Genomic DNA, 21,020 nt, shown 5'->3' on the forward strand with positions numbered 1-21,020 from the left:
TGACATACGGAGCAGAGGCTCCACAGAGTTTGGCGATTACTCGTCGAAGGTGGCATGGATTGAGAGTATGTCACCGAGAAAAGACCCATGAAGAAACATAAAGGAGGCTGATGGTTTCACGTCTTCATTGTTAGGGTCTCCAAAAAGGAGAAATAAATTTGGGCCTAATGGTTATTAGGCTCAAGAAATAAAAGATATGAATGGGCTCATAGTTTGAGTTTGGAATGGACCGAGAATGGTCTGAATTGGCTCCTAGATATGAGCAAAAACTGTCTAGATAAGCTCCTCGACAAGAGTCAAAACTGTCAGATTAGCTCCTCGACAAGAGTTAAAACTGTCAGAATGAGCTCCTCGACAAGAGTCAAAACTGTCTAAAATGGCTCCTAGATATGAGTTAAAACTATCTAAGATGGCTCCTGGATACGAGCTAAAACTATCTAAGATAGCTCCTAAATATGAGTAAAAACTGTTTAGACAAGCTCCCGGACACGAGTTAAAACGGTCTAAATTTGCTCCTTGACACGAGTTAAAACTGTCTAGATTGGCTCCTTGACACGAGTTAAAACTGTTTAGATTAGCTCCTTGACACGAGTTAAAACCGTCAACGAAAAATTGAAGAACTCCTTGAAACGAGTTTAAACTATCAATGATGAATTGAAGAAGCTCTATGATACGAGCATAAACTATCAATGGGAATTGAAGAACTCTTAAATACGAGTATAAACTATTTATCAAATTAAAGATCGTGCAAGTTAAGTGTCGAAAAACTCGATACTTAACTTGAGGGGGAGTGTTGGAATAAGGAAATCAATTAATTGGAGAACAAGAAGGCAAGTGATGAAGATAGGGCAAGAATAAAGAAGGAAATCAATGAAGATTATGGAAAATCAAATAAAAAGGATATTAGTATAATTAGAATATATTTTCCATGTTTAGCTAGAATTAGAGTCTATATATAGTTGTGTAACCATGGAGATAATAGAATTCAAGTCATTCACAATGTAGTCTTTAAAGTTCTTCCCGTCTTTTACTTTCTGCAATAGTCTTTTATTTTCCGCATTATATTTTCTAACAGTTATGTCAAATGATACGTATGTATCAATAATTAGATATGATTTTCAGTTTTAACGTTTTTACTAGAAGTCTAGAACCACTCCATGTGTGTGTTGGGTACATATTAAGGTATTTGACAAATGTATCAATCAATATTCATACACATATTTTATTCTACTCTATCCTACTCCATTATTTTCTTTCTTTTTTTTTGGTTTATAGAAGTAATTAAAATTTTCATGCCAGCAATTAGATTATTAATTTATCATTTGCTACTAAAAGAGGTGCGCTGTCTTGTTCCAAATACTTTCCATGAAAGTAAAAGTTGTTTTCTTTTGTTAAAATTGAGTAATTTATATTCCCTTTCTATGCATAATAATTTATTTAAAAGTAAGATGTTATTAAAGTAACTTTATCTGGAGAATTTATGCCAAACTACTGTACCTCAGCTAATTGGATTATATCAACTAATTGGGAATCAGGCTCGCTAATTTTGGGTTTTAAACGTTTTAAATCAATTATTTTGGCATATGACAATTCTAGTACTGTTAAACCTCATTAGGGGCTAATTGATATTTTATACAAAGATATGTATAAAATATGAATAAATTTTAAAATTTTATAATAATAAAAAAAGCTAATTGGTCCGCCCATGGGAGTAGCAGACTAGCAGCAATAGGAACTAGCAAGTAACTAATCTTTATTTTATTTGTCATATGAATACATATAGTACTATAATGTTTTTCTGAAAATATTATGTGGAAAAGAGTCTTTCTTTGATGAACAATATATGTAACGGATGCGGTGCACTGCTTGATTTTATTATAAAATGACATTGGTATGTAAAATAAAGCCAAGGATAGGCTTTATTCTTACTTTTGGAGGCTGTGTTTCTTTTAACTTTAAAATAATTACTTCAAAAAGAATATAAACGTTTGAAATGTTCCAACATAAGGATATTTATTTATCAATAATTAGATTCTATATTCCAATTCAAAACTTTGGATTCCTAACTTGAGGCCCATATAGAATTAAGCAGTGTAATTAGGTTTCATTTTATAGGAATAAAATAAAAGAGACAAAATGACTAATTAGACGTTTAATTTTTGTTTTCTTTTAAAAAATAAAATAAAATCAAAGGTGACGCTAAGATCGGTTAAATTTATTTTTCAGTAACATTTTTCACAGAGATTGTTATGCTCTTAGATCCGTACTCTCTGCCATTGTCTCACACACACACATAGATACTAGTAGTAGTAATACTCCCTCCGTCCCGGGCTACTCGCTCATTTCCTTTTCGGCTCGGAGATTAAGGAATGAGTGTATAGGAAAGTAAAAAATGACAGCTGTAGGTGAAATTTTTTACTAAAAATGGAAAGAGTGCAAGTAACTTGGGACGCCCAAAAAGGAAATAAGTGCGAGTAGTGCGGGACGGAGGGAGTACTATATAGGAGTAGGAAAGTGGTCAATACACAAATTGACCTCAATACAAAACGAAGACCACGAAGACCAAATGCTGACCTTGAGATTTGTCAATCTGATGGTCAATAAATAACTAAAACACATGGAAGGTTATTATTAATTAATTTTAGGTCATTTTATAAAATCTGAGTTTTAAGTCATTTTTAGATTATTTTAGGTCATTATTACTAAATGATCTAACAATAAACTAACAATGACATTCGTATGTTTGATTCTGCATTTTGTATTAAGATTGAGTTTGCATCAAAACCTGGAGTAGGAAAGAGTATATACAAACTATTGTAATGTCATTTTATATATTTGAATAGTAATCCATATTATAACGAAATATATAAATCAATAAATATATATGTTTATTGACCCAATTAAGACAAAGTGAAAAAAAAATAAGATCATCGTAGAGTTCCCAAACCTAGAGGATGTTTTTTCTTTTCTTATGCTATATTAGTTAGAACTTAGTTGCGTCAATCAATCACAAATATTTAAACACATGCTTTTGCAAATTTAAATAAAAATATACTGACATAAAAAATCTGTGTATCTAATTTCTATTTTAAGCATCTTATTTATTCTACTATAGTAATTCTGTGAAATGATGTTTTTTAAAACTTATACTTTGTTTGTTAGTAGTAGCGCTTTATTTTTGGAGTTTTAATGTTTTTACTCCTGTTTTTACTTTGTACTATGATTCAAGACTTTCTTTCATGATTGTTTATAAAGATTCTATTGTTTTCTTTATGTGATGCAATCTAGAAGTCAACTTTTATAATTAAGGTTGTATTCACATTTTGTATATATTTGGGATATATACAATCGCGGTTGTTTTTATCCCAAATTTATGTACAAACTAATTACATAGTACATGTTTTAGATACTAATCTATGTATTTACATGCATAAAATTTTTAATGTCGTTGTTGGTTCACTATTCCGATAGTGATTCTCCTTTATCCATGTAGTGTCTTTTACTAACTTTTCATATTCGCTTTTAGGCCGCAAATCAACGGTGGATATTGGAGAATCATTTTAGCAAGCAATATGGACCATCCAATTTTATTTGATAGTTAGTTATCTTCATTATAATAGGCAATAAAAGCATGATATATTGAGGGATACACGTGGTTTCAACGCCTATGCTGCCTACCTGAAAATATGAGAAAAATCTATATTTTCGTACTATTATTGGTGTTTCATGTTTTCCCTTTTCCTTTCAAAACCACTATCATTGTAGTATTATTTTGCTTCTGACAATATTAACACTAACTAAAATAGGCCATTGACGGAGGAAGAATTATAAAACTCTATGTAATAACTAATCCAATCAAAGTGCTCGAGCCTAACTTTCAAGTACCGTTTGATTTTATTATTTAGGGAAAATATGCTAAAGTATTTCATATTTGGATGATTTATTTTATTTAATTGTACGAAAATATAAATACATAGTTACACATCCATACCACCATTGATGTTAATAAATTTCCTATCAATAAAAATGTCATGATTCTCAAGGGTGTTAATTTTGACCGTTTCAATAAATAGTGTCGCAAACTCAGACCATTATCATAGTCCTCTTGAATTGAACGATAAAAATCTCAAACAAATAGTATTACTCCTACTATTTAATTTGGCATTGAATTGACGTTGTGGAGTTTCGAAACATCAAATACATATAGTAAGTACTTAATTGGAAAAATGATTTAAGTATTTCCAGCTCAAGTCAAGGGGATTTGGGCGATGGTCTCAAATTCAATAATCGATTATCAGATTAGCTGAAATTGATATTGAAAAAAAGGAAAGTTATGTTTCATTTTTTATTCATATAATAGAATTGTAAATAAGAATAGTATTATATTCTGGACCACGAGTCCACAACCAATACTCTTATTTTTTTTAGTTAGTTGGCAAAATTAGTTCACTTCCGTTTATGACAAATTTATCTCTCGCTAGCTGAGACTAACATTATTCTTCATTAATAATACTTCAAATCTATATTATATCTTTCAATCTAATTTTTATTAATTTTGCATTATAATATGAGTTATTTAATACAAAGACTATTGATAATTGAAGACGATTAACATAGAGTATATATTTTGTTGGTTGGTTCAATTATTGACAACACATGAAGATTTGACCTACTTTTCAAATGAAGAAAGTGGCAAATTAAGAAGATGATTCACATTTTTCCACCCATTGGAGGAGCCAGAGGGTGAACGGGAAGAAAAGGGGGGGGGGGGGGGGGGGCTGGCCCCAGGATTTTCAAATAATTTAGCTATCTATCTATATGTATTTAGATCTAATCACAATTTGTTTATGTATATTATTACTAAAGTTTAGTTGTTTAGTAAAATAATGTAATACGTCTTTCTCCTGAATGGTGTTTCACAAATTAGAAAACTTGTAATTATGGCTTGTTCCGAATTTTGTTAATATATTTAGATGGATGAAGTATTTTACATGGAAAATTTATATTGTCGGTTTTTCATGTTCATATTGTCCAATCTCAAGGAATAAAATTATAAGGCGTTGTGTTAACTTTTTTATATTTTTAATATTATAATGAAAATTAGACAAGATAATATTGTAGTACTATGAAAATTGGTAGTATTATTTTTTATTTTTAATATATTCATAAAACTGTATTTGGTTGTACCCTCGAACAAAAAGTCCAGGTCTTGATCCACTTTTTCACCAATTTAATATAGATAAATGAATAAATATATAAAATTATTACGGATTTAGGAGTTCTAGTTATTTTATCTTTCTATATACAAATTAAACAGAACTGTCTCTGTGTCATAAAAGGATGCACTCTTTTCTTTTTAGTCAATCACACAGTATTATATATGCATTTTTTTTAAAAAAATTTCTTTCTAATGAAGTGTGACTCATTCTCTAGACAATATTTTAATTATTTTTACATTTTAAATCTTTCTTATTTTATTAATTATATATTAAAACTTATATTTTTTTTTGGGACGAATGAAGTATAACGACTTAACTTGATTTAAAAAATGAAGATTAAAAACAAACATGCACACCCGAGTGTTGTATATTTACAAATTGTACTTGCCCAATATTGATATACGTGTACAATCTTTAGTCAAGAAAACTGACGGTCACATGTTGGTAGAGACTTTCTCAAGAATGTTCCTAGAATTTAATTCGATGGCTATAAGTAACATCATCATCATTATAAAATACTAATTCATTATTTTAACAGGAATTGGTCTGTATATACATTCTTATTAATTAGTAGTAGTACTATATATATGAAGTGCACGAGATTTGAAAATTATAAGAGTGACATCTTACTTCATCACACAATAATTATATTAGTAGTATATTAGTATCTAAATAGTGACAATTTTGCCATGTCACAAAAAAGTTGGTGACATCGAGGCATGGAAGGTCCGAATTGGCTTTTTATTAAACAAATATATTTATAACCTACATTGGTTACTTTTCATCTTTTGAAGAAGCAAAACTATGTTTGACAATCCTATTAATTAAAATGAAGAATCCCATCTTGCATTATCGATCAAATAGGGAAACAACACGATGGGAAAATTGTGAGTGGACATCTACATATATAAATAGAATAATGCTATGCGGCCACATTATGGCCGGCCATAAATTAATTAAATAACAAAAAAAATTGATTATTTTAAAATTTTTGGTTTAATACTACTTGATTTTACTTTTATATCATCTTCATTATATGTTGCTCAACATGTTAGTGTTGCTCTTTCGTAGTTTTTGCTCAACTTATTACTACTGTCATTTCTTGATTGTTGCTCAACGTATACAGTAATTCGTGATATTAATGTGTTTTACGTAATGGAATTCAAAGATAAGTATCAACTCACAAGTCCATTCACACACATATAAATTTATATCGATAATTCTAATATTTTTATACATGTAAATGAACTAAATTAACTATTTATGGCCGGCCACATTATGGCCATTTAGCATCGCTCATATAAATATACTAGGAGTAGAGCACAAATTATCCTATCATGTGTGTGATGTTTCGGGTATCAATCAAATATTTATACACAAACTCCTAGAATATACCTAACCATGCAAAGCACCGCAAGCTAACATCAGCTCAAATTATTTAATAGGGATGATAAAGGACAAATTGCAAATTAATAGGTAATTCAATTGCAAATCAAATTATTTTTCGTCTTATATAATCAAATCCGAATATTGTTTGAAATAATTAATTCGATAAAATCTAGAGGATATCTTCCGAGCTTAACAATCTCATGATTTTTGTTGCCATCGTTCACGGAACTAATTTTACATAACTACTTCTCTTGAATTTCACGTGCAAACAAATCACTATTCTCTACTTTGTTCTTTCAAATATCAACTTTTTATTGAATTATTTACTGTGTTAATTAATATTGCTAGTAAAATTAAATTAGAAAAGGGTGACCAATAATTGATATGAATTTTAGCACGTACGCATCAAACTTTGTGAAATTTTGATTAGTGATTACAGTCCAAATAAATTTTTTTAATTTAATTTCAAAATAAATAACCATAATCAATTTGTTAACCTGGAAATAGAAAATAATTACCAATAAATAAATACAAATCCTAATCGTGTGTAATCCACCCTATCGTAATCAACCACTATGAATAAAGGTTAAGACATAATATTGCCCTCAAAAAGATTCAAACACATTAAATAAAAAATGAAGAGAAAATCGAATTTCATTTTCTTTTTGATAACTCAACAGTGTACACTGGAATCAAGCATATCAAACTAAATTCAACACCTCATAATTACCTGGAATATTAATATCCACTCAATTGACCTCAAAAAACCTCCCTCATTTCCAAAAAAAATGACTCCTGGTAGCTGGTACCAAGGAAAAGTAAATAAATTAAAATCTAAAAGTTAATCAAAATCTTGTATGAAATTCAGTCACAGACATTATTCCCGTGATTAAGTTGACATTTTCAATAACTAAGTATATCGAAACAAGCTGAGACATGAGACAGCACAGAGTTACATGTACCAACTTAACATTTGGATCGTTGACCTCTAATTAACTTCATAAAATTAACAAATAAAAAAAACAGCAGTACTGTCTAATAGATCTACAATATTTTATTTCAACTATATATTTGTAGACAACATACTTAAAACTTCAGTCATACCATCTCATTGTGTGATTAATCAAATATTCAAATTCAAATTTATAAGTTTATAATATATTTTTAGGTTTTGGTATTTTATCCATAAATATTTTTTTGGATATAAGCTGAATCTGGATTTTGAACTAATATTCATGTTTAGATCAATTGCATTAGTTAATGTAGACCATAAAATCAATATTATTGATACACCAAATGAAGAATAACATGTTGGCATTATATATTTAATTATAAGCAGTCATGAAAGGTGCTGCTCCTTTCAGGAAGCCCTGAAGACACCAATTAATTGATATTTGTATAAAAAGTGAAATATAAATAATTGCAGAGGCAGAAGTCAACTATAACATGCATAATTGGATGTACGCATGATCGAAGACGAAGCTAAAAAAACATTATAAGTAGTTGAACTTTTTCAATTGTACAATATTCCAACTAATTGTTGTATATCAGTTGACTTAATTATTTGAAAATTTAGTTTGTCGCTTTCATATTATAATGATATGTCACTCACTCAACAAGATCACCATCTTACTGGCTTAGAAACATTTAAATACAGCTCTAATTAATTATAATCTCAGAGTATTATTTTTATAGACAAATAGACAGAATATCTATAACTAGAAAATACGATTATGTAAAATATTTAATTCATACTTACCACAAAGAATCGAGAATGTTATGTTTGTGCTAAGATTTAAGTGGGCTAGTTCTGACACATTTAGCCCATATCGCCCAAGCTCTAAACTTGTAAAATTAATCACATTATGCTAAAAAATTAAACTAAATTATTGTAGCATTAAACTACGTGCGTGTCAATTATTTCATTTTAAACATTTATTTAGTATGACTTGAATCTTTTGGGATTGGGATTGGCCCAAATTCATTATAGTGTTGGGCCTTCTCTTTTTGTAAGATTACAGTAGTAGTAATATTTTGGCTGGGAAAGTAAACTACCAATATCAAAATGAATAGAAACAAAATTATAACTACTTATATAATACAATATGCGGTAAAGAAACTAAATAATGGAATAGTGTCTAGAAATTTTTTGAGTTAGGAATAATATCTTAGTATTATTTGATTCTTACAAAAAATCCCCAGGACAAACTATTATGTATAATAAATTTAGAGGGAACATATTTTTTGGTCCACGAACTTTGCCAAAGTATCAATTTAGGTCTGTGAACTTTGAAAATATCATTTGAGGTCCACCAACTATAGATTAATATCATTTGAAGTACTTTTTACTATTTTCAAGTTTTTTTGGACGAAAATACCCTCAATACCTTAAAGTGTATATATTTTTAATAAATTTATCATATAGGCATATTTTTTTATAAATATCTTTACAATATATTTTTGACAAATTTTCTAAATACAATTTGACCTTAAATATTATCACTTAATTTTGTGACATGCAAGTAAAATTGCTTCTTCAATTTTTTAAAATTAATTTTTTTAAAAATTGAATAAAGAACTTTTCTTTAATAATAAAAAATTGAATAAAGATCTTTTCTTGCATGTCACAAAATTAAATGATAATATTGAAGATCAAATTATAATTAGAAAATTTGTCAAAAATATATTGTAAAGATATTTATAAAAAAATATGAGTATATGATAAATTTATTAAAAATATACACCCTTTAAGGTATTGAGGGTATTTTCATCCAAAAAAACTTGAAAATAGTAAAAAGTACTTCAAATGATATTAACTCATAGTTGGTGGACCTTAAATGATATTTTCAAAGTTCACGGACCTAAAATGATACTTTGGTAAAGTTTGTGAACCAAAAAAGATGTTCCCTCATAAATTTAAACTAGACGTTATGATAAAACAATATCCAGAATTCATGATAACGTACACAAACCAAGAAACTCTCGAGGTGCTATCATATTATATTTTGAGGAAAAGTGATCAATCACAAAAAAGAATTCATAACTAATTCCCATCAATAATATGACCTCATCATTTGAGTCGAATGACATATAATCACATATTTTGGGCCGTTCAAAGTTGATTGCATCTTAATTAGTTTAATCTTTTTTACTAAAATTCCAACATTGTGGGTTGTTCTTTTGTGGCCTACGCTGATTAGTTATTAGTAAATGGAGTAGTATATAATTTTAAAATAAAACGGAGAATATATAATATCTATATATTTGGAGTATATTAAAAGAGATGTGAACGGACTAGACTAGTGTAATAAAACGATGAGCCCATTGCTTTACGGTTACAACTTTAATTATCGATGCCTTTGAAGCAACAGCTAAATATATTAGTCTCTTTCTCTAAAGTAGTAAAAATAGTGATGATTAATATTTTACTCATTCCGGTTTGATAAATCAGTATATTGGCTTCATCCACCTACATTTTTCGTGAAGAAAATCAAACATATAATGGTTGGAGTATTTCTAATAAGACAAGTCACTAGCGGAACACTTGATCTCATGTCAATTATAAACAAAAAAGTAATTGGACATGAAATAACTAAGGTATAAGAGAGCTGCCTAATTTATAAGATAAATGTTAAATTGGTGATGGAAGAGTTTGAGAGAAAAGAATCATCATTGACATTGTGACAAAAGTTGACTACAAATTAGTACTTACAACAAAAAGCCTTATATAAAGACTAGGAAAAGTGGTAAGAATGAGAATAGCCCAGCCATAGCCTATCCACAAACTCATTCTGCCACATCATCAGCACTAAAAATCTTCATGCCACATCATCAAAACAAGCAAATAGCCCAGCAATAGCCTAGCCACATCACTCAAAATTATATAAAACAAATAATTAACAATCACACAAAATACGGAATTAAATTTACGACACAGATACGGGAAAATTCAATTATATTATTAAAATAAAAAAAGTACATTAATTAAAAAAAATTACATTAATTTAAAAAAAACAAGCGGTGTAAATGAAAATGACGTGCAAATCGCGTATGTATAGTGTTTCGAAAATTAAATAATAAAAAAAATCCGCTCGCCGATCCGGAGCCTGTAATGGCGGTCAGCGGATCGGCCAGCGCTCGGAAATCGGCGTGCGCTCGCCAATTTTTCCGCCGAAATTCGGCTAGCCGGTTACAATGGTTCGGCGAGCGGACCGGCTAGCGCCGGGGATCGGCTAGCCGGTCCGCTCGCCGTCATTGTGGATGCTCCGGCTAGCCGGTCCGCTCGCCGTCATTGTGGATGCTCTAAATGCTAACTGGTAAAATAGAATAAGTTAACCTAAAATAATGGACTAGTAACTAGGAGTACACTTTTATTTTCAATTTTAACAAATAAAAAAAGTGGATTAAAAATAAAAAAGAACAACACCTCTTGCGTGGTTGGTGTGCATGTGTGAACTTATTTTCTAAAAAATAATCATGAAAGCAACATATGTTCCGAAATTTGCGGAATTATGCCCTTCGTTTAAGGTTAATCTTAGGCAACCAACTTATGACCTCCCTCTCAAAATAAAATACATAATGTCAAACTATAATGCTCAAATCTCATCATAAAAATAATGAATAAAGCTCTATAAATTTATTCAGTTTACATTTTTTTGTCCGCCTTGGTTCTCCATATAGGTTGAAAATAGTTGTGTCATTATCGTCTAGAATCCTAGATCTAGCGGGGTTGGAAAGTTACAAATTAATTAGCAATGGTTGTATACAAATCAATAGCTAATCAATCATATTTACACAATAATTTTTTTGAAATAAATATCTCGAATTGAATCTCAATTCCTTTTTATTTCGTAATTTTGAAATTTGTTGACAACGAATTACATTTCATAAATTCTTTATTTAAAAATGCATTGCATAGTATTATTGATATACTTTTAATTCAATGTATAGACGTAATATTAATCATCGTCCCGTTGATACAAGCAACGAATCCCAGCACATTTTGTCTTTCAATCATGATCAATGAATTTCATCATATTAATTGTTGAATGCGATCAATAATTTTCCTTTAACTGTTCAATTCTTGGAGAAGCAATAAACACAAATTAATGTATGGCACAAAAGTCACAATTTTTTGCAATGATTTAAACGTAAAAACTTCGCACTTTTGTCTCTCCTTTCAAGAAATCTCTTCATCAAGCATTTATCCCTTTTCAGTTTTTGTTAAATACACAACACGATCATGATCAATGAAATTCAGAAATTAAATAGTACTTTACCATCTTACCAAATAAATTTCGCTTAACTATCTTTTTATCATTCTATATGCCATCTTCTATCCACTTCCATAATTTATTACAACAACTTCCGGTTACGTCCCTTCTTTTTTATTACTGTAACATTTATTTTGAATTTTCTGAAATTTGTCACATATTTTGTAGTATTAGATTAAAGAGCAAATTATCACAAAATCATGAATGTTGGTTAAATTATATAGCTCGTCAATGAGATTTTAAAATCTGTCATAAAAACACAAAATTTTAATAGGAGTATCACTTTTTCTAAGGGGTCTAATTTGTAGAGTAGTAGTAGTATTCTACCATGACGATAATTCTAACTACGGCAACAATTTAAAAAATGTGTATGTCAAATCAACAACAGATTATAAAAAAAATTAAAAATATTTTGTCATGAGAAAATTGAAAAAATATGTTAAACATACAAGAAAATTTCATAATTTTAAAACAATTTATCCTATTTTAAAGTATTTTTTGTCTAAAATATGTTTGCAGTTATGAAAAAAATGAATTATCTAAATATTGAAGCGAAAGAAAGAAAATGAAAAAAAAAAAAAGCAAAAGAAGAGAAATGCATAAATAAATACACGCATAAAATGCAATGAACATATCTGATTTCTCACTCAACCGAAATATCTATATATACAACTCACAGCAAAACTGTTTTTGTGCATTCCATCTACAAAAATGGCTTCAACCATATTTCTCCGTCCTCGCATTACGCATTTTCTATTCGTTTTTCTGGTTTCCATGGCTGTTTCATCGGCCGACAACAGCCTCGACGCGTCTGCCTTTTATTCTAATTTCCAGTTCCCCACCACTCAGGCGGACAAACTAATCCGATCACTTAACTTGTTCCCCAAGCGCGGCGCCCACCTTCACGCCGGCGACGAGAACGTTCTCGCCGCTTCACCGATCGTAGAGAAGCCGCTGAGGTTCCCTTTCATGGCAGATTCCGAGCCTTCCGTCAAGGATTTAGGCCATCATGCTGGCTATTATAAACTCCCACACACTAAGGATGCAAGGTATATGAATTCGCTCGCGACTGTGTGCGTGATTTTGTGTGTATGTGTGTGAGAGAGAGAGAAGCGGCAACCGGTGAAATATATTGAGCATGTGTGCAATTTGTGCATTGTGTGTGTACTGTAGGTTTACTCTGTTTTTGCAACTGATTGATGTGCGTGTTTGTGTGTGAGAGAGGGAGAGAGTGCTGACTGCTGCTGACTGTGAGTGAAACAAATCTAATTGTTTGATTGGTAATAGATATGAGTGAATGAAGTCTACAGCCATCCAATTGACTAAGAAGAAAGTGCTTTTGAGATTCCTAGCTTGATGATTTTTCCTTAGAAGCAGAGTTGCTGTATATTGTTTAGATTCCTGAGAGCTATATTAGTTATGGCAGAATTGTGATATATTGAAATTTGAATGAATACCCATCTATGTTGCCAAATGTGACAAGTTGAGACGCTTAGCTTGTTGAGATGATGCTTGCAGGATGTTCTATTTTTTCTTCGAGTCGAGGAGCAGCAAGGCGGATCCTGTAGTTATATGGCTAACAGGAGGGCCAGGATGCAGTAGTGAGTTGGCTTTGTTCTATGAAAATGGCCCCTTCCATATAACAAGCAACATGTCATTAGGATGGAATGATTTTGGATGGGATAAGGTATTTTTTTGGGGTTGTTTTCCAAGATTCGATTGCTCATAATCTGCTCGGTCTTGTCTTTGTAAGCTTTACAGATTTGAATTCTTTCGTTTTCAGGTATCAAATCTTATATACGTCGACCAGCCAACTGGAACTGGTTTCAGCTACAGCTCTGATGATGATGATATGAGGCACGACGAGGAGGGTGTAAGCAATGATCTGTACGACTTCTTGCAGGTTCGTCTCCTATTTATGCAGGTGCAGAAACTGACCACATTTGTGCATTTGTTTTCATTTTTCAATGATGAAAGTTCTTCTCCGTAGGCATTCTTCAAGGAGCATCCTCAGTTTCTGAAGAACGACTTTTATATTACTGGAGAGTCGTATGCTGGACACTATATTCCTGCCTTCGCTGCTCGTGTTCATCAAGGGAACAAAGACAAGCAAGGACTTCACATTAATCTTAAGGTTTAGTAGTACTATTATGTTTATGAGTTGCTGCCTTTTATCATATCTGTTTCCATATTTCCTGATGTACCCTTTGTTTTATCATTTGGCAGGGCTTTGCCATTGGCAACGGGCTTACTAACCCGGAGATACAGTACAAAGCGTATACTGACTACGCCTTGGACATGAAACTGATCCAACAGTCGGATTACAACAGTATGATCAAGACAGTCTCGGATTGTGAACAGGCAATCAAGCTTTGTGGTGAGTTAGTTTGCTTGATGCAAACTATGACTCTGCTTTGTTGCTTGAGGCAAAATATGACTCTACGTTGCTTCTTTAGGTGCTGATGGTGGATCGTCTTGCTTGGCGGCTTATATGGTCTGCAACCGCATCTTCAACCACATAGTGGACCTCTCCGGTGGTAAAAATGTATGATGCATTACTCTTTTCAGAATCTCCACTGGGCCTAATGGGCAAATACCAAAAGCATCATACTCTTCACCTTTCATATGCAGTACTACGACATAAGAAAGAAGTGTGAAGGTGACCTGTGCTATGACTTCTCCAACATGGAGGATTTCTTGAACCTCAGATCAGTGAGAGATGCTCTAGGTGTGGGAGACATAGACTTTGTGTCTTGTAGCTCATCCGTGTACGAGGCTATGGTGACAGACTGGATGAGGAATCTTGAAGTCGGAATCCCTGCAATGTTGGAGGATGGAATCAAGCTACTGGTGTATGCAGGAGAGTATGATCTCATCTGCAATTGGCTAGGTGAGGATTCTTACATTTTTCCTAAGAAACCATGTATTCGTAAAGGCATAAAAAACTGACTCGTTTGATTTGAAATGGATAGGGAACTCGAGATGGGTGCATGCCATGGAATGGTCTGGACAGAAGAAGTTTGCAGCAGCTGCCACAATACCTTTCTCAGTAGATGGGGCTGAGGCCGGGCAGCAGAAAGGCTATGGGCCTCTCACGTTCCTCAAGGTGCATGACGCGGGCCACATGGTTCCGATGGATCAACCAAAGGCATCGGTGGAAATGCTGAGGAGGTGGATGCAGGGGAAGCTAACACAGGCAGATGATCATCTTGCTCCAATGTAAATACACTTCCTGGAGCAGGAGCTGTTCATATATACATATTTACAGAAGAAATATAGAGATTGTTTATCAATACAGATCAAATGCAGCCCCAAATCATTGAAACATATGGTTTTTCTAAAAAGAATGATGTATTGGAAATGATACAAGGCCTTCTATGATTTGTTGTAATGAAGGTGATTTTAATTTTCGAAAAGATCTGTTTATGGTTTTTTTGCACAAGAAAGTAAAAGGTAAATAATGGAATAGTATATGTTATTTTGAGATGATCAAAATGCCATACAAGATCAGCATTATCGATATAGAAGATGGCATTGGTTAAATTATTTCTCTAATCTAATAAAGTCAAACGAATTTAAATGAAACATTTGTTTAGTACTACTACTAGAATTTGAAATTCTGACAAAAGTCATGCATGGTATAAAAAAGATTTAATGAAATTGATGTTTACATCAAAATGAAATTTTTATGAGTCAGAGGAAAAAATGAATTTTAATTTTATTAGCATATAGTAGGATTAAAGTTTAATAGAGTGGAGTATCTATTTTCATTTTAGTTTGATCACGTAATGAAAAAAATGATGATTGATGAGATGATGATTCATGGCTGCACCTGCACATAGAGAAGCCAACAAGAACAAGTTTCTGTTATGTTGTTGATCCTTGAACAAAACCTAAAAAGATACTCCATCATAAAACAAACTTATGTAAATCAGCACACTTGCCTGTAATTTATTTCCATGTGCTACTTCTTGCTTGATTGATAGAACCCAAAATCAAATCTTGTTTTTAACAAAAAAAGAATTTAGCAAATTCATTAGGGATTAAAGAGTCTTTTTGTGCGGGTTTTCACTTACTTAGCTGACTAGGGATTTGCTAATCACCAGCGTGATAATCACATCGACTGGCACCTTGAATCCCAGGTTTGCTTTCACTTTATGGTATTCTTATTCTACAGATTCTCTTATACGAATGGAAACGGCGTCGTCGGATGTTTCGTTTTCGTATCCTTCTTTGAAAATAGGAATTCCCTCCTCTTTGTAATTGTTATCCAATAAATCTTACTTGAGTTATTCTAGTTAATCTGAGTATTCATCAAGCATATCACCCCCACTGTGTTTCTTTCTTGATTGAATTGCGGCTGCAAATTGCAAATTCTTGTTTGGTTTGATTATTCGAACAGCAAAAAAAGGGATTCTTGCTGTATTTTTCATTTTTGTGTATACTATTGAAATTGAAGACGAATTTCTTTATAATAACCATTTTCTGTTCTTTACGGCAGTGAAGATTTTGGAATTCAACAGTCATTTTCAAATGGAGGCTGACAGGTTAGTGGTGAATGACATATCTTCGGAAATGATTGTGTTTGTGTTAAATTGAATTATTGTGTTCTAGTTTTACCGAATGCAAGTCCAGTCCATTTAGTAACATCATTTATTCTTATCATACTATAAATTTGAATGAGTTCTATGTGTTTATGTTCAATAAGTTCTACTTTTCTAAATTCATCAAGTTGAATGACTGCTGAGAACTCATCCACATTATTCCCTGTGTTCTTATTTTTGGTTGAGTGAAATTTATAATTGTATCTCAGGCTAAACTCACCTGACACATCGGCAGTGACATTTGAAGTTCTTGGCCATCAGCTGCATTTTGCGCAGGTATTTATTCTTACATGACATTAACACCCGACATCACCTACTTGAGAAATATACATGTACAATTGCTTTCACTAAAAATTAGAACTTCATATGCTAATGAGGATGAGCAAAGGAAACTAATTAACTAGTAATTGCTTCTTCTCTAAAGTCATGCAGGTTAATGAGAGTTATCTTTTGTCCTGAAGCTAATTTCATTCACTTTTTTTCCAAATTTAATCTTAAATTGTGAACCTTTTCCTCTTATTTTTGCTCATTTTCAGTCACTTATATTGTGTTTTGGCAGGATCCAAATTCAAAGCATTTAGGAACTACTGTTTGGGATGCATCAATGGTGTTTGCCAAATTTCTGGTAAAAATCATCCATTGCTCTCTTCTGTTTGACTCTTCATTAAAAACTTTGTGATGCTTTAAACTAATGATGAAGGAGCTGCAGATTACTGTAATAATAATTGCATCTTCTGGTAACTTGAATTTTTATAGCCTAGCAATCCCGATTGATAGCAGAGGGCTTTGGACACAAACTGAGTCATTCTCTTTTTTAATAAGCTAAACTGTACCTAATTGTGTAGGAAAAGAATTGTAGGAAGGGGAGATTTTCACCATCTAAATTGAAAGGGAAGCGTGTGATTGAACTCGGAGCAGGCTGTGGTGTGGCTGGATTCGGTAAGTTTCTTGCTGAAACATTCCAAATTTCGAAATGTTTTCATTTAACGACTATATGATGAACCCTGCCTTATTCTTCAGGCATGGCATTGCTGGGATGCGACGTTGTTTCAACTGATCAAACTGAGGTCTTGCCTTTGCTTATGAGAAATGCTGAACGCAACACCTCTAGAATACTGCAGATGCTTTCTGATCCTGGTACTCACCATCATTTTCATCACAGATCATCCCTTTCTTGCTCCTTCGCAACAATCTGCAATTGAAAATTTTATCATTATTATCATTGTTTTTGTGTGATACGTATATAAGAAGGTTTCATTCCTTGTAGAGTCTTTTGGATCCGTTCAAGTTGCAGAGCTCAACTGGGGAAATGCAGATCATATAAGGGCTGTTGAACCACCTTTTGACTATATTATTGGCACCGATGTTGTAAGTTTATATGTTTTTTTGTTACTCCTAGTTTTTTCTCTGCTTTGTGGAACATGATTACTACAAGAACCTTACTTGCTTATCTAGGTCTATGCAGAGCACCTTTTAGAGCCTCTGCTGCAGACGATTCTTTCATTATCCGGTCCAAGGACTACCATCATGGTATTACTCCTAAAATTTGTTTTTTTATCATTCTCTTGCAAACTAGAGATTGTTGTGCTGATTTTATAAACATGGTTTTGTAGTTGGGATATGAACTTCGCTCCACGAATGTCCACGATCAGATGCTCGAGTTGTGGAAGAGAAATTTCCAAGTTAAAAGTGTTCCTAAATCAAAGGTGTGTGTATACAATCATACATAAGTCTTCAGATGATAAAAGGCAATCTTGAATGAATGAAGAAGTAAAGAATTTCTTGATCCTTGCAGATGCACAGTTTGTACCAACACCCAAGCATACAGCTTTTCATGATGAGCCTGAAGCCTTCAGGCTGCACGGTTAAATCAGAGGAAACAAAGCAAACCTCAGACGACAATGAAAACGAAGATGACAACGACAGCAACAATGATCTCACAAAGGGGGATTTTGAAGGAAGCACGCTGTTGAATAAAGATATCAGCGACTGGGAAGCGAGAAGGTGTGGAGCAATGGCTGCTAAACTTCTTCGAGATGTAAAGATAACATAGACAGACGTTACCTTCACTACAGGTAACAGTGCATTTAGCTCTGAAATATTACAGATGTAGTACTACAATGATTTGCATGTTATTTACCAAACAAAGCTGTATCAGATACTCTGAGCAATGTATTCTGTTTACTGTGATTTTGCGTTGCAGTTTTGAACGAAGGCGATGAACAGAATGAGCTCTTCTTACTGCATATATTGATTCAGAACTTAGTAAAACAACTACCGATTACAGAAATCGAACAAGAACACGCCAATTTTATAAAATTTAATAAGTTTGAGATGGAACATAAATATAGCATGTTTTATTAATTAGATAATGTGATCAATCTTGAATTTCTTTGTGGGCTAAAACAGGTTTTACCGGATCGGGGCAGTTAGAGGTAAAAGCCCAAAATAGAGCGGGCCTCCGAAACCGAAAACCCGACCCATCGCAAAGTCAAAATGGATACCAACTACGCGTGAAATTCAAAAGCAAACCAGAAAGCCACAAACCCGATCTGAATAAATAAAAATGGACTGATGTTGATTTGATTTGATAATATTATTTATTGTTTTTTAACGTTTCTATTCAAAAACCTAATTTTAATTAATAACCTTCGGTCTATTGGTTGGACCACCGCTCTTTAAATCGCTATTCATCAAATCGCAAAACTCAATAAGTGATTAATTAGTGTCAGTGCTGACACCACTTTTCTGTTAATTTTGTTGTACTAGTACTATTTATTTATTTATTTATTTATTTATTTATTTATGCCATTGTCCACGTATAGAGATTTGGCAAAAAGAAATCGAAGAAAATTATGAAAATTCTTTAATTTTGCCTATATATAAGCAGATCTAGTATAACTAACTACATTTGAATATTTTGAAAATAAAATTTTGTAACCACAGTTTGAAAACGTCCTATTTAATTACTATTTCATTTTGTAAAACAATTTAAATATCAAATTATCGCCAGCTATAAACCATGGGAAAAAATGGAATGTATCATGTAAGACTGACTGCATATGATATGCTGTCTTGCTGTCAAATTTATGACTTTTCAAAAAAATGGTTAATAAACATAATACTAAAATAATCAAACATTTATGGTTAAAAATTTTCAACCTTAATTAGTTAGCCAACCATTGATTAACTTATTATTACGCAAATGTACCAAAGTCGATGGACATATATAAAGACCCTTACTATATCCTTGATTCATATAGTAGTAATAAAACAAAAGGTACAAAAATCTAGTCCAATTCTCATTCAACCCTAATTGAAGACCGGTAACTAATTTGATCAAATATATAGTACAGGTACAGCTTGGAATGTAATGGCTAACTAGGTTATCTAGGATGTAGGTAGATCTCTATATATGTACTGAATTAATATGATAATTAATTAATAAAAATTATGTTTAGTAGTACAAAAGTAATACAAACATGGAAGCTAGAAAAGAAATCAAAGAATTAGCCGATGAATTATAGAGTTATTCATTGTGTAAAGAGCAAATGACTTTTGGTGGGCGTCTTAAAAGAGGGGGTGTGTTTGTGACAATTCAAAAGAAGAAAAAGAATTGAAAAGCCAATTCAAAACTGAATATGGAGCCACCTGAATTGTACAAGATGGGTCATAATAATTAGAATCATTATTTCTCAGTTGTTAATTTTAATCCTATAAACAGTAGAGAACTAGGATCCTTCATCACTTATTCCTACACTGTTTTTACTATTTTCTGATCCATTTTCTGCAGCTTTATATCTCCAGCTACTGTGGATCTTAATTAGTGTAGCCATTTAGATAAATAGTAGTATGATTTTGTGTAATAATATTATACTAGTAGTATTATTATAATGTCCGTGCGTGTTTAGCTACAAAATATGACATGGTTAGTTACATCAAAGTTTCGAGATATATATTACACCGTTTTTTGGTATGAAGACATTGACAAAAACAAAGATCTAAAAATGTAATTTGACAGTCATGCCAGTATTTCTAAATTAATGTTCTAGTAGTATAATTGTTATACAAACAAATTTTCTCTTTTCCTATAAATATACCCACTTTTCTTCCTCATCAAGTTCCACAAAAACATACACATTTTTTCTTTCCTATTTTTACAAATGAGTACTACAATAATAATGTTATCGTCATCATAATTTATTTACGTTCACTTTAAACAACATACGCGCTCATATAATAAATTACAATAAATAAGATTAAAGTGAACCTCTTTCTCTATATATCAATAATACAAATAATATTAGTATTCATTTCTTAAAATTAATGTCCAGAGATATGCGCATATATTTTTGATAGATTGGAGAGAGCATGCATCTCTGTGTTAGCAAATACTACTATACACCATTTAAATTGTCTTATGTATAGGTGAGGTGGTACCTATATACAGTTAATTAATTTAAGTCTTAAAATTTAAAACATGTTTATTGAAATAGAGAAAGATTGGAGTAGTAATAATGAGTTGGGTTGGGAAA

General features: G+C 31.9%; 2 protein-coding genes across 2 annotated transcripts; both read left to right on the forward strand.

Moving 5' to 3' along the window:
* Positions 1-12,537: 12,537 nt before the first annotated feature.
* Positions 12,538-15,376, forward strand: LOC121742389 (serine carboxypeptidase-like). Its single transcript, XM_042135512.1, has 8 exons — positions 12,538-12,930; positions 13,400-13,568; positions 13,665-13,784; positions 13,872-14,015; positions 14,108-14,258; positions 14,338-14,426; positions 14,513-14,771; positions 14,854-15,376. The coding sequence occupies exons 1-8, from the start codon at positions 12,593-12,595 to the stop codon at positions 15,102-15,104; spliced, it is 1,521 nt and encodes a 506-aa protein (XP_041991446.1). The 5' UTR covers positions 12,538-12,592; the 3' UTR covers positions 15,105-15,376.
* A 374-nt stretch (positions 15,377-15,750) lies between these two features.
* On the forward strand, positions 15,751-18,675 carry LOC121742641 (protein N-lysine methyltransferase METTL21A-like). The gene is made up of 10 exons (XM_042135840.1): positions 15,751-16,023; positions 16,383-16,428; positions 16,695-16,761; positions 17,045-17,110; positions 17,331-17,424; positions 17,506-17,622; positions 17,753-17,853; positions 17,941-18,015; positions 18,099-18,191; positions 18,281-18,675. The coding sequence occupies exons 2-10, from the start codon at positions 16,415-16,417 to the stop codon at positions 18,536-18,538; spliced, it is 885 nt and encodes a 294-aa protein (XP_041991774.1). The 5' UTR covers positions 15,751-16,023; positions 16,383-16,414; the 3' UTR covers positions 18,539-18,675.
* Positions 18,676-21,020: the final 2,345 nt, after the last annotated feature.

The sequence above is a fragment of the Salvia splendens genome, chromosome 7 (genome assembly GCF_004379255.2).
Source record: "Salvia splendens isolate huo1 chromosome 7, SspV2, whole genome shotgun sequence".
NCBI classification, from domain to species: domain Eukaryota; kingdom Viridiplantae; phylum Streptophyta; class Magnoliopsida; order Lamiales; family Lamiaceae; genus Salvia; species Salvia splendens.

What these genes read in the sequence shown, in the direction of transcription:
- LOC121742389 (XM_042135512.1), top strand. Translation starts at nt 12,593, where the DNA reads ATGGCTTCAACCATATTTCTCCGTCCTCGCATTACGCATTTTCTATTC. An exon ending in CCACACACTAAGGATGCAAG is followed by an intron (nt 12,931 to 13,399) that starts GTATATGAATTC and finishes TGATGCTTGCAG; the next exon opens with GATGTTCTATTTTTTCTTCG. An exon ending in ATGATTTTGGATGGGATAAG is followed by an intron (nt 13,569 to 13,664) that starts GTATTTTTTTGG and finishes TTTCGTTTTCAG; the next exon opens with GTATCAAATCTTATATACGT.
- LOC121742641 (XM_042135840.1), top strand. An exon ending in TGGTGTTTGCCAAATTTCTG is followed by an intron (nt 17,111 to 17,330) that starts GTAAAAATCATC and finishes CTAATTGTGTAG; the next exon opens with GAAAAGAATTGTAGGAAGGG. An exon ending in CTGTGGTGTGGCTGGATTCG is followed by an intron (nt 17,425 to 17,505) that starts GTAAGTTTCTTG and finishes CTTATTCTTCAG; the next exon opens with GCATGGCATTGCTGGGATGC.